The 12394-nt window shown below is 37.3% G+C and overlaps 1 protein-coding gene across 5 annotated transcripts in view; it reads right to left on the reverse strand.

The window, feature by feature from the left end:
* Positions 1-12394, reverse strand: part of LOC137649990 (dmX-like protein 2) — a 232196-nt gene that overhangs the window by 58163 nt on the left and 161639 nt on the right. For 4 of the 5 annotated variants that reach the window (XM_068382995.1, XM_068382994.1, XM_068382996.1 and 1 more), the window contains 5 exons: positions 10914-11024; positions 9264-9405; positions 1127-1325; positions 556-695; positions 31-227 (listed from right to left, as the gene is read on the reverse strand). In XM_068382995.1, coding sequence (XP_068239096.1) covers positions 31-227; positions 556-695; positions 1127-1325; positions 9264-9405; positions 10914-11024 — 789 coding nt within the window. The remainder of the gene's footprint in view (positions 1-30; positions 228-555; positions 696-1126; positions 1326-9263; positions 9406-10913; positions 11025-12394) is intronic. The other variant, XM_068382993.1, reaches the window with a different exon arrangement.

Genomic DNA, 12394 nt, shown 5'->3' on the forward strand with positions numbered 1-12394 from the left:
AATTTAGACATTATAAAGTTTTTTCCAAACCTTGTTGATGCAGAAGGATGTTATTGAGTCTTGCTCTTTGTGTATAATGCGAACTGGCTCAAGGGACTGCACAGCAGTCTCAGACGATGGTCCCCCATGTTCCGAGGGCTCATGATGACTCTCTCCTCCCATCTCTGATCCACCCTCTCCAGTTCCAGAGCCTTCTAACCCATCTACATCACTCATTGCATCATCAACTGTAAAAAGGGAACCTCCAAATCAAATGCATGCAAAAAATAGTAATAGTGTAGTTTTCTTATTTGAATTAAATCATAATCAATTAATTATACTTCAATAGGAGTTACCTTTATATAAAATAAGTATCACCCATATATAGCAATGACTTACAAGTACTGTACATTTCTCAACAAAAAGCCAACAAATGTTAATCACTAAATTCTAAACAGAAATTTAGAATATGAACTATATTACCAACAGGTAGCTCTTTGATCATATAATTTTGATGGCAACCATGCAGCAAATATAAGAATGACACTCAACACTCCTTTCAGTGTCAACACTCACCATGATCTGAATAATGTGCGGGTTCAGGCACTGGCCTTTTACGGCCAAATATATAACGCACAAATATGTCCTGAACTTCTTCCTGTCTCACCAAGTAATTCCATAGCCGCTGCACAGGCTTAACACCTCTTTTATTATGTCTGCACAGGTAAAGATGAAGATTTTTAAAATATTTAACAACTTTTACATTTAATATTTACAAAAATAAAGAAAACAGAATCAGCATGAGCAGGTAAACACAGTATAGGTATAGTATCAATTACCTCTTATAATTTTTAAGAGAAAAATTTTTCATTTTCATATTATCTATTAAAGAAAATGAAAACTATGTAGTGTGTAAAGCATACCAATTGCATGGCTTGTTTACTTTTGAGTGGCCTAGTGGAGTAATGCTCTCCACACAGTTCAGTGATTTGTAATAGTTAAATAGAAGCTGCCCAATTTTCATTTTCTCCTTGAAAACAATTTCAAGTACTGTACAATACTTTGACAAATAACCCTATTATCATTTGGATTTATTCAAACACTTGAAGGAGGCTGCTGAGAAATAATATCAATTGGGAATACTTACGCAAAAGGTGTATTGTGAGTTTCCAGGAGTCCTCTGTATTTCAGGATAGCTGGTCCTGCAACTGCACTTTCTGCAAAGCAGCCGGGAATGTATTCTGGTGGTGGCCCTTTCTTGTTCTCTAAATGGTCAATAAGTTCACCTAACCACTGATTCATAGATCTCAACATGGAGTGCAGTAATGGACTCTGCATAGGTAACTCTGTGGAGATAATGGTGGTTCAGTACAGTAATAGGCAATAAATGGAATAAATACTACTATATAGCGATGAGTATGACATGAAAACACAACAGGTGGTTATAAAACACACCTACAACTTAAATTTCAAAGAACTTTCATATAAAACAATTTTAAATTGAAATAGTAAAAAGCATCCTTCATAAAAGGTTGTATATCAAATTAAGGAATATTAAAAGGTTCATTAAAAAAATGTAGAAATTCCACAGAGAATAGATTTCTTCATTAGCAAATAGCAAAATGCTTTGTAAATAGAGAGAAGGGAAGGCATTACAGAGGAAAACATTGCAAGTCCCCCCTACATTTCTTTTCAGAAAAAACTCAAAGAAATCCTGTTACTTAATGCACTAACAATTGAAATTTACTCTATTTACACAAAAATGATACCTTTGCTAAATTTTGAGTTTATAGTTTTGATATTGTCAGTTTGTTCTTACACATTTGCTTCTTAATCAAACCCAGAGCTTTAATTTTCCATGCTTAAAAATATTCCGCCAGTGAATCTTATTTACTGCATTTCCATTGTTTGCCTTTCATTCTAATTTGATTACCACACTTCACTTTATATAAATAGAAGTTGGCTCAAAATTTCCACATTATAAGGCAATTTTGTTTTTCCTAAATATTCTCCTTCCAATCACCATCTTCAGCTGAACTCTACTGTTTTTCTTACTTCATCTCTTTCATCTTACAACAGCCTTAATATCTTTTCCCAGATAATCATATTAGTTATTCATTACCCCTTTTTCTAGCATTTATACTACCATTTATTGCTCCATGAATTTCTTTTGTTTTACAACAGCTCCTACCATCTATTCCCAGATAATCATATTGATCAATCATTTCTTTTTTTCTGACATTCATACTAACATAAGAACTCCATGCTCTTGTATCCTATACCTAGTAACATTTATTCAAAATATTCTCTTATGCACACATATAGTCTTTCACCTATTTATACATTTTCTTCCTTTACAGATGTATCACAAATTCTTAAAAAAATTTCTATTTTTCAGCGTGAGCAGGATGGCCGTTGAATTCCTTTAGTGAGGACTTAAGTGACAGGTCGGAGCAAGGGCGAGGAGCCTTACCTGTCAAAGTCTCTTCACTTATGACCTTTCCGCTCGGGACTGAGAGGGGTGCTTGAGGAGCAAAGTATAACCTATAAGACTCAGGTTTGTATAGCAAAGAAAAATAAAAATTTATTAAAAAATTTGTGATTTGTTCTTATGCGAGATACAAACCATCATTTTTTAGGTAGGGAGACTCACTGCTTGGTGGGTTGGAAGTCTCCTTAGAACTGAACTGGTACGTTCTTTTTTTTCCTGGGAATGTCAATCTACCTGGTCCCATACATGAGTGGGGCAACCTCTTATTTGTCTATCATTTATATGAATAGGCTGATAAGGAATGGCTTGTCCAAGAAGACTGGTACATGGTAAAAAGAAGGAACCCTTTCACTGACGTGAATAGCAGTCCAGAAAAATATATCTGGTCTATGATGGCAGGAAGATAGGGGAGAACTTCTCTGGGTTCTAAAGAAAGGAGCTCAGAAGTGTAGTTTACCAGTATCAAGTCAGATACAGAGAGTAATGGTTTGACCTCTTTGCTCCTAACAGAGGGGCAGGAAGAATAAAGGCTTGCCTCCATTCCAGACTTAAATCTGTATCATACCATAGAAAAGATGCTTACTATCCCATACGGGATTTGGGATCCTATGCCACTAGTGCAGCCACCACATGACCAAGCGCCAAGGTGTCAAGGAACATGTGAGTACTCCTATAAAATGAAGGCCATTAATGTGGTCTGGTGCATACACACCCAAACATTCAACACCTGGCCAACTGCAAGATTCCTCTTGAAGCCAAGGGTGGGGCCTAGCTCCTGACTTAGCAAGTTCCGGTCCTAGCTAGTACCTAGAATCTATCAGCAGTCGAGGTGTATGCATTATGGATCGACTCCCTAAGTTTAAAAGAGATCTAGACACCTCTTTCTTGATTATGACTGCGCTAAGGTAGAGTCAACTATGCTCAGGTCTGAGATGCCGGGTCTTCTTTACATAGCACCGCAGACACAAAAGCCTCTCCTCTCTCTCCCACTCGATGTTTCCCGCAGCGAAGGGCTTGAACCTAGGGTCGTGCCCCACCAGAGTCCGAGTTTGGCCATGTGCCCTGGCACTAGACTAAGGAGCTCTTTCCACCTCTTAAAGTGAGAGACTAATGCAGAAAGGCCATGTCATTCACCTAAACTTTTTGCTGAGATCAAGGCAGTAGAGACAGTCTTGAGAGTCAGAACCTTGACCGAGGCCTTCTCAAAGGGTTGGATGAGGTACCAAGATTAGAAAGACATTGACTGAGAGGAGCTTCTCCCTACCAGGAAGAAGAGGAACTGTGCAATCTGGTCTACAGATGATTCAACCTGAAAAGAATCCCTTCTATGATATCAAATTGTAGAAGATGGCACACTTCCTTTGGGAGATTGAAGGCCTAGGGAATTCCCTCTGGATCTTGAAAAGGCAGAATGGGAAATAATTTGGCATGAGGCCATATGGGAGCCACTAGGATCAACCTGAGTCCCGTCGTATTCTTACACTGTAGATTAGTGGATGGAACAGGGTTGAACGAAGGACAGGCGTAACCATCCTTATGATCTCATGGGTGTTGGAAGGCAACTTTAAACATAGACCATAGGACTGAACTGTAAGAGAAAATGTGGGGAGCTTCCTGTTCAGCCATATGACAAATAAGTCAATCCCCAGAGAACCCCAAAGACCAGAAACTTCTGTTATGCCAGGATGTTGAAATCACTTTGACCCTACAACCCTCTCTTGCCATCTAAGTGAATCTGCTAGTCTGTTCCTTTTGCCTTTAATGTATCTGGCTGACAACCCTTTTTATGGAAAGTGTGAACAGTCAGAAGTTGAAGAGGGCAGCGATGAACATGAATCGGAAGAAGAAAAATGCAGACATATCCTCCTCTTTCCAGCCCTCCTCCTCTCAGGCTAAAAGCAGAAGTGTTGAAGTCTGAGAAACTCATACAATGACTTTCCTCCAAAAGAGAAAGGAAAAAACCCAAAGAGGTTGCTTCAATAGGAACCACAGCACTGGGGAACACTGCCACAGGGAGTGAAGCAAAGGGTAATGCGGGGAGGGGTGACCGGGGTCAAGGGAGATGGACAGGGAACACCTGTCAGTTGGCACTGGAGAAACATGTCATTTTGGCCCCAGGGCTGCCCTATACCTAGGAAGGAGGAACCACTGCAGACATCAAAGAGACACTGACACTGACACTGGAGAGACAGGGACAAATCCCTTCACCACTGGTGTCACCAAAGGAGGCACTGGCACTGGGCAGACTACCTGATAGACCTAATGAGGCCTAAACCTTCCTTAGGTCACATTATTTGTTAGCAGTATTACAAACAAAGAGCTCTCAACAACCTCTGATAGAGTGGAGCAAACACTGGAAAATCCCTACATTTCACCAGAACCTGAAAGCCTGCTTATGTAGGTCTAAGGGCTCTTTGCTATTGACACATAACCCTCTGGGATTAAGCCATGGGTGTAAGCACAGGAAAGTTGATAGCAGATGCACCCAATAAGCAGGATGAAGAATCAAAGGTCTCTTCCTATCCCTCAAATTATATGCCTGACACAGCAAAGGAGGCCACGACCTACACTCAGCACAAGGGGATGATTGCTTACACTCATGCCCCTAGCAAGAGGAAGGAGCACATGTGGATCTACAGCCAGTTTAACAAAAATGGGATGTAAAGTCCATTCTCCCTTGAATGAGTGGCTTGCTTCCCATCATAACAAGCAACAGCCAGCATTCACTTCCTAAAAGAAAAGAAAATTAAAATTTTGGTTAAGGGAACATCAGCACAGTCGTATAGTACAGTAGTACTTGAAATGACTGTAAACACAGTGTAATGACTTAGACAATTAAGGTGGGTGTGGCTCTTTGTCCTTGCTCCCATCTGTTGCTTAAATACTCATTAAAACGATTCAATGGCTGTCCAGCTCACGATGAAAACATATTCCCTGCCTAAAGGATGATGGTTCATTGTTCGTGGAAGAACAAACATTATTATGCAAAATAAAGAGCTTCCCATTTTCTATGATTTAGTTCTTTTTAACATTATCTCTCAACCTAAATTCTTACATCATTCTACAGTGTTCATAAATTTGCTGAACACCACCATACAAGGCATATTCTTGTCTAAGGTTTACGTTTACATGCACTACAGTGAGTGTAACTAAGCTAGAGACTAGGATATGCTAGTTATGTCTAATGATGGATAAGTACTCAAAAGAAGGACGAGTACATGATTGCAATCGTTGTATATGGGACAACGGGATGAAGCACTGTCAAAATAAAATTATCAAAATAACATTGAATTAAATCTATAAAGGTGAACATTCAGGTTTTGATCTAAAGTAAGGTTCTTTTTAGTATCATTACTAGCCAAGCTACAACCATAGTTGGAAAAGAAGGATGATATAAGCTATGAATGGTTTGTCAAGACCACTCAAATGAAAAAGAGAAATTTTAAACAAAATCACTTTAGCGGAATGTTACACCACAGAAAGGAGTGGAAATGTTAGCCTGCGGCTTTATCATCCTCAGACGTCTCGCATGTAAACAAGCCGATCATTTACAATCAGTAAAATTACCAATTAATAAGAAAAAAATACCACCAAAACTAGGGAGGATCTTACTCCCAGGTTTTCTGGTATCAAATTGAATAATTTCTTCTGAAAATTAGATTTACTTTAATGATATCTAAAATTTATAGTAGATTCCTACATTAATAGGAGGTGGGGGTTAGTTAGTGGTAGAAATTACCACTAATAAGTAAGTTGTACATGCCTCTGAAAAAAGCCAAAACACGAGCTTATCATATGCACACTTCTCTTCTAAAAATTGGATGTTGAGAAAAGGGGGTATGTAGGTAAAGAACATGGCTAATATAAACAAGATCTTGATTTAAGGCAAGAAAATCATATACCAAGTCCCAGTAAGCGTCCAACAATGGACTTATATCTTCTAACCAAATTAAACAGTAGCTCGATCCTATAAAAAAAAATTCCAAAATTACCCTGGTTGACTTTTCCATGACATCAGGCAAAATAAAACACTATTGTCACTAACTGATCCAGGGTCAAGAATTTATCTAACATGTCTTGCTCTTCTTAATACTGAAAAAAGAATCATAGTATGCCACCTTATATGAGCTGTCTAAAGCACCTTATCCCAAAACAAGCTTACTTCTTATAAATTATTACTAAACCTATCAATAATAGTAATAATTTTAAACCCTCTCAGTTGCTGCTATATAGCATAGGGACCAACAATGAAGAGCATTTCTGGTTTTATATAAAAGAAAATCAAACAGAAGAATATCCCTAATATGTAACCTCAAGAACCTTCACTAAGGTTAGGTTCAATACAACAGCTAAAATTACTCTCTAATCAAAATGTTCCGATACAAAAAAAAAGTGGCGATAAAGACTCATTCACCTGTCGAGGGTGTCAAGAAAGAGCAATTCTCAACAAGCATGTTAAAACATAGTTAGGCCTAGTACTCTACTCTTTGTCTTCACCTTTCCAGCATTTGAGAATGCTAGAAACTGAAATATTATGGTAAAAATTGTTGCAAAAGTTGAGTAGGTCTACAGTGACTGAAGAAGGAAGGTCATCTATTCAACAATTGAGGAAACCCCAGGTTTCAAAGTTTTGCTGAATGAACCAGAAGAAATGTTTCAAAGCATTATTGCCTTCAACTGCAACAGGTAAAGGAAATTTAGGTAATATACTACAAATGAGACCCTCCATGTCTTAAAATGTCTGTCATAAAATTCCTTTGTTAAAATGTGAAGTCAGAGAGAATTTATTGTCAAAACTTATCAAAACGAACCTTTAATAAAAACTTGAAATTACCCATATTTAATTCCAACTTAATAGCTATATGGAAAAGACAAATGGGAAATAAAGGTCTAAAAGCCAGTCAGTAGAACAAGAATTTCAGTCTAAAATGCACAGAAATTCTTTTGTACTTGAGCAAACCAAAGAATAATGGAATTATGGGTAGAGAAGCCTTCCATGCCCAACACCAGACCAAAGTAATTTGTGTCACGCAAGGAAAAATAGGTCCATGCAATAAAACAAGGTCATCAAATGAGAACAATCCTCCCTGGCACTAGTTGATATGGAAGGATAAAGTACTCACATACGCTTAAGGCTGAAGTTCTGAGATATTAGAAAGAGACCTTAGCTTGTACTCTCATCTGCTTAGGGCCTAATTTTTTAATTTATTAGAAAAAGAGACGTTGGCATGACAACTCTCAGTTACTGAAGCAAGCTAGCTACAAAATTTGCTTTGAAATTGTTAATGATATAACTTTCAGAACTACCAAATTGTCTATCCCACTGTCAACATTCTTCCAAAGTACCTCAACTGCAATAATAATTGAGACAGAGCTTTTGAATACGAGAGTAGTAAAAATTTATTGTTACTCAGGAACACGGGACATAAATTATGAATTATTCCTGAGAAGTAAATGTTTTAACAAAGGTTATCCAAAATAAACTTGTAATTAATAACAGCTAGTAGATCAAAGGATCATATGACTTTTTCCATAAAAGGGAAGTCTAAAAGGAACTGGTCATATTCTTAACCCATAACAGTATATGTCTGAAAAGAGGAAATTTCTTGAGGTGCATATATTTCAAATGGAAAAATTGAGTTGAAGTCATAGAATATCATAAAACCCTTCCTGAGAAAAGGTAGAACAGGTTAGTCTTAGGGACAAAAGACTCAAGAGATTAGGAAACACAGCCCCCCTACTCTTCTAAAAAGGAATTCTTATAAAACCCAAGTTGATTAAAACTCAAAAGGTAGGGTGAAAAACTAGGGGTAATAAAAATAATTCCAACCTGTGTTGCAGAGAAACACAGGTTAAATCATAGAAAATATGTAACGGTAAAAGAAACTGTATACAACCTTAGGATAAAAGGGTAGATCACTGAAAAAAGGGGTGGGAGGAAGTATGCAAAAGTCAAACCTTTCCCCCAAAAGCTGAAGAATATCCTTCTTCTGAAACAAATATAAATATAAAGATAGGGATGACCTTGCCATACTTACTGGCCCTTTGGAAGTCCCAAATGCCAGTTATCAGTATATCCTCACCCTGAGTAAACCCATTCTATTCCCTACATCAAACATCCCACTAGTAAACATTTACCACCATTTTGAATAATTTTCTTTAAAGCACAACTTTCAGTTCTCAAAGTGACATAAATAATCAGTCATATATAACGTATCTAAAATTACTTCAAGTAAATACAGTATGAGATATTATATATACCATGATAATTACAATGTAAACATAACCAAAGAATATCTAGACATACTGTGCACATACCAAATTGCATAATAAAAAAGCTATTAGTGGGTTAAGTTAAAGTTCTCAAAGCAATAAACAGAACACTTCCAGCTGTCTATCATGCTTTTCCCATGCTTAAAGCTGTATCATTAAAGTTCTACATGCTTCCACCATGGTAAAACCTTTGAAAAATGTCAATATGACTAGTGATTGAAGTATGATCACATTTCTGGAATCTACCAAATGCCTACACAAAAAGACCACACCAAAGAAGCTGGACGTGACAAAATTTGTGCAAACAAATGACAGAGATTTAAGAAAAAAATGAAGAAGACTATATTTTTTTTAAGAAAGGTAAAGCTGAAAAAATTGAGAGGAATACAATTAAAAAGAGCCAGTTTTTTTTTTTTAACACACAAAGCAACACAAAATATATATTGGTCTTACCAAACGTGAAGCCCTGCTACTAGTTATGAACATGAATTGCACACACAAAACGTGTGTATGGATATACCTTTGCCCTTACCCTGAAACTCGACTCCGGCCGTTTCCAAAAACCGGCCGACCACATTTCTTGCTGCACGCACTGTGGCCAGTCGTAGCAAGCACCATGAGTACGAGTCAGGGTCACTATGTTCTGTATTATCAGCGATTACCTTTAAAAGATAAAATGATAAAAGTGAGAAAGATGACTCATAACAAACAGTACAGTACATCGATATTATTACATTATTGCTATAAAAATGTAGGTATGGATATCGATTTAAGAACTGCTGTAAACTATTTTTTTCTTAATAAACATAAAGCAATACTGTCTATAGATTAACTTCTAATACTGAAGAAAACAATCCGGTGCCTTGCGGTGATAAAAAAATAATTACTTTTGAAACATCTATCATACAAAAAAAAAAAAATATAACCTGAAGACTACAAACACTAAGCATTATGTTATGATACAATAAACGTGGACTCGGTCTTTAATGCCATAAAGTCATCACCTCAACACAAGGATTTTATAAAAATTCTGAATAATGAAAAATAATTCTTGTAAAACAAGATAGCAATACTGAATAGCCATTCAAAGAAATATAACCTTGCAAAAATTATTTAATTACAGTTTAAAATTCTATATTTTTGCTATCTAACCAAAATAAAGCGGAATAGATTAAGAGAAACGTAATGGTCTTCTCTAGATGGAAAAAACAACATTAATGACCTACTTAGATGAAGATACTAAAAGGAGCCTTCACTGCTAAAATAATTGATTCCCTGAGGTAAGCTTTAAACAGCAATTTGATCTAAATGTTTATCTTGATACAAAAACTTCAGAGATTGGTTGTATTAATCTAAAAACATTAGATATGATCAGTAATTCCATTTGGATAAGACAGGTGGGTAGCAATAAGTCTGATGGAATCACTGATTCACGAAGTATTGGACTTATATTTTTTGTCTGACCCCAAATTTCTCTATGTTTGTAAGTACAGTTTAAGCATCAGTCTTTAATTGTGATAATGATGGCCGATAAAAACTACACTATTCTGAAAATTTAAGTGTCTTCCCAAATGAAAACTAAGTTTGTAATACAAATCTAAATTTTCTTAACCAAAAGTTCAATTTTGGATAATCAGTCAAGATATTTCAAGGGCTAAGGAAATATAAAGCTAAAGAAAGAAATGCTTGAAGGGCAGTCAAAAAAGCAATAGAAAACAAATTTTCTTACAAAACACTTAAGTCAAGCTCTAACAGTTCTTTGCAAATAAATGACTTTTAAGGAAATAAAATACCTCATGACCTTAGAATGACCTATATATATAGTACCCCTAATCTATAAACCCCCAAAATACAAATTTCAAACAATACTTTTTCTTGCTTCTTCAAGTTGTTAAAGAACCTTCCTAGATAAAGAGAGAATAACTTTGTTTTAGTTCTATTTGCTACTACTGTACTGTATTAGTTAGTGAGACTAGCAATTGCTTCCACCAAGGAACAGTTTCTCCATAATGTGTTAAAAAAATCTAGTTCCAGTTATTCACACTTTTCTCTAGGGTAAAAAACTGAATATCATAGGTGACTCTAAAGCTACTCATTATGCATGTAAATAACCTAAGCCAATTCAAAATCAGTTTTAGTTGATATTTTCACATTTACAAATCTTGAATACCTTGGGCTCTTTGAAAACATCTTCATCCTCCTCGTAGTCAATATCTTCTTGCTCCTCATCGCTTGCACTTGAATCGTAGTCAATGTTTTCTTGCTCAGGGGGAAGAACAGGCTGCAAAATTAATAGAATCACTGCTATAAAGAATCAACAGTGAATACAAATACAAATTCAAGTTTAAATATAGGACACAGAATCAAAACCACAAAGAAACGTACTGAAATATAAGGTTTTCATTTACATTTTACACAAGATTATCTGAATATTGCTTTTGGTATGAAAATGACAAATTCGTAGATAATTTGTATTTTTCCTAACTATACAAACCTTAGCTATTTAATAGGGGTATTACTTTCGGCGTAGCTGAAATGACGAGCCATTAAAATTTAACGAGGGTTTACTACCCATACCCACACCGCTAGTTAGCGGGGGTAGGGGAGGGTAACTTGCTAAACCCCCCCCACCCCCACACACACACACACACACCTGTGCTTGAGTTCACTTTGCTTGGAGGTAGGACTTCAAGGGGGATGGGGCTGGCGGGCAAGTTTGATTAAATAGCTAAGGTTTGTATAGTTAGGAAAAATACAAATTATCTACGAATTTGTCATTTGTTTCGTAACTGACATACAAACCACGCTATTTAATAGGGGTGACTCACCCATTAGGAAGGGTGGACGTCCCAGCCAGTACTGGCTTTTTGGCTTTGCCCGGGGACTCGTTATTTGAGTGTGTCAGCACCCAAGGAACAAGGAGTCCCTCCACCTCGCTAGAAACTTGCTACACAAGGACTGTGGCCTACGCAAGCTGTGTGTGAAGGCATAACGAAGTGTGACTCGTCCTAGGAAGTTGATCTGAAGTTCTTTAGATGGAAACTCGTAGACTAGGACTTTCCCAATACCACCTCGTCAGGGTATGGGAACGTGACAGTATTAACTTAATACTAAGAACACAAGGAAACATGGTTTACCTGCAGAGAACCCACGATGCTGAGAACCCACAATGCTGCTTTCCCCAAGAGAGGGGATGATGAAGAAAAGAATAAGGGCCAGTCAAACCTTTTCATTCAGGCAGACTAAAACCGGGTAACAATGCCCTCAACCTTCTGCTACTTGTCCAATAAGGAGCTTGAGGTTTTAAACCAGCTGTTGTGCAGCCACCACAGGGCCGATAGAGAACGTATCGAGCCTCCTGTGGGTCACATCTTGCAGGTAGTGGGCTGTGAAGGTTGTCTGACGCTTCCACACCCCAGCTTGAAGGACCTGCGTCACTGAAAAATTCTTTTTGAAAGCCAGGGACGTAGCTACGCCCGACATCATGTGCTCTAGGGCGACGTGACGGAGGAAGATCTGGATTCAGGGCCAGATGAATCACCATACGAATCCATGCAGAGATGGTGTTCTTAGTGACCCTCCTCTTAGTCCTCCCTGTGCTAACGAATAAAGCTGGCACATGAGGATGAATTGCAGCTGTTCTTTTAAGAT

Source organism: Palaemon carinicauda, chromosome 11 (genome assembly GCF_036898095.1).
Source record: "Palaemon carinicauda isolate YSFRI2023 chromosome 11, ASM3689809v2, whole genome shotgun sequence".
In the NCBI taxonomy this organism is placed as follows: Eukaryota; Metazoa; Arthropoda; class Malacostraca; order Decapoda; family Palaemonidae; genus Palaemon; species Palaemon carinicauda.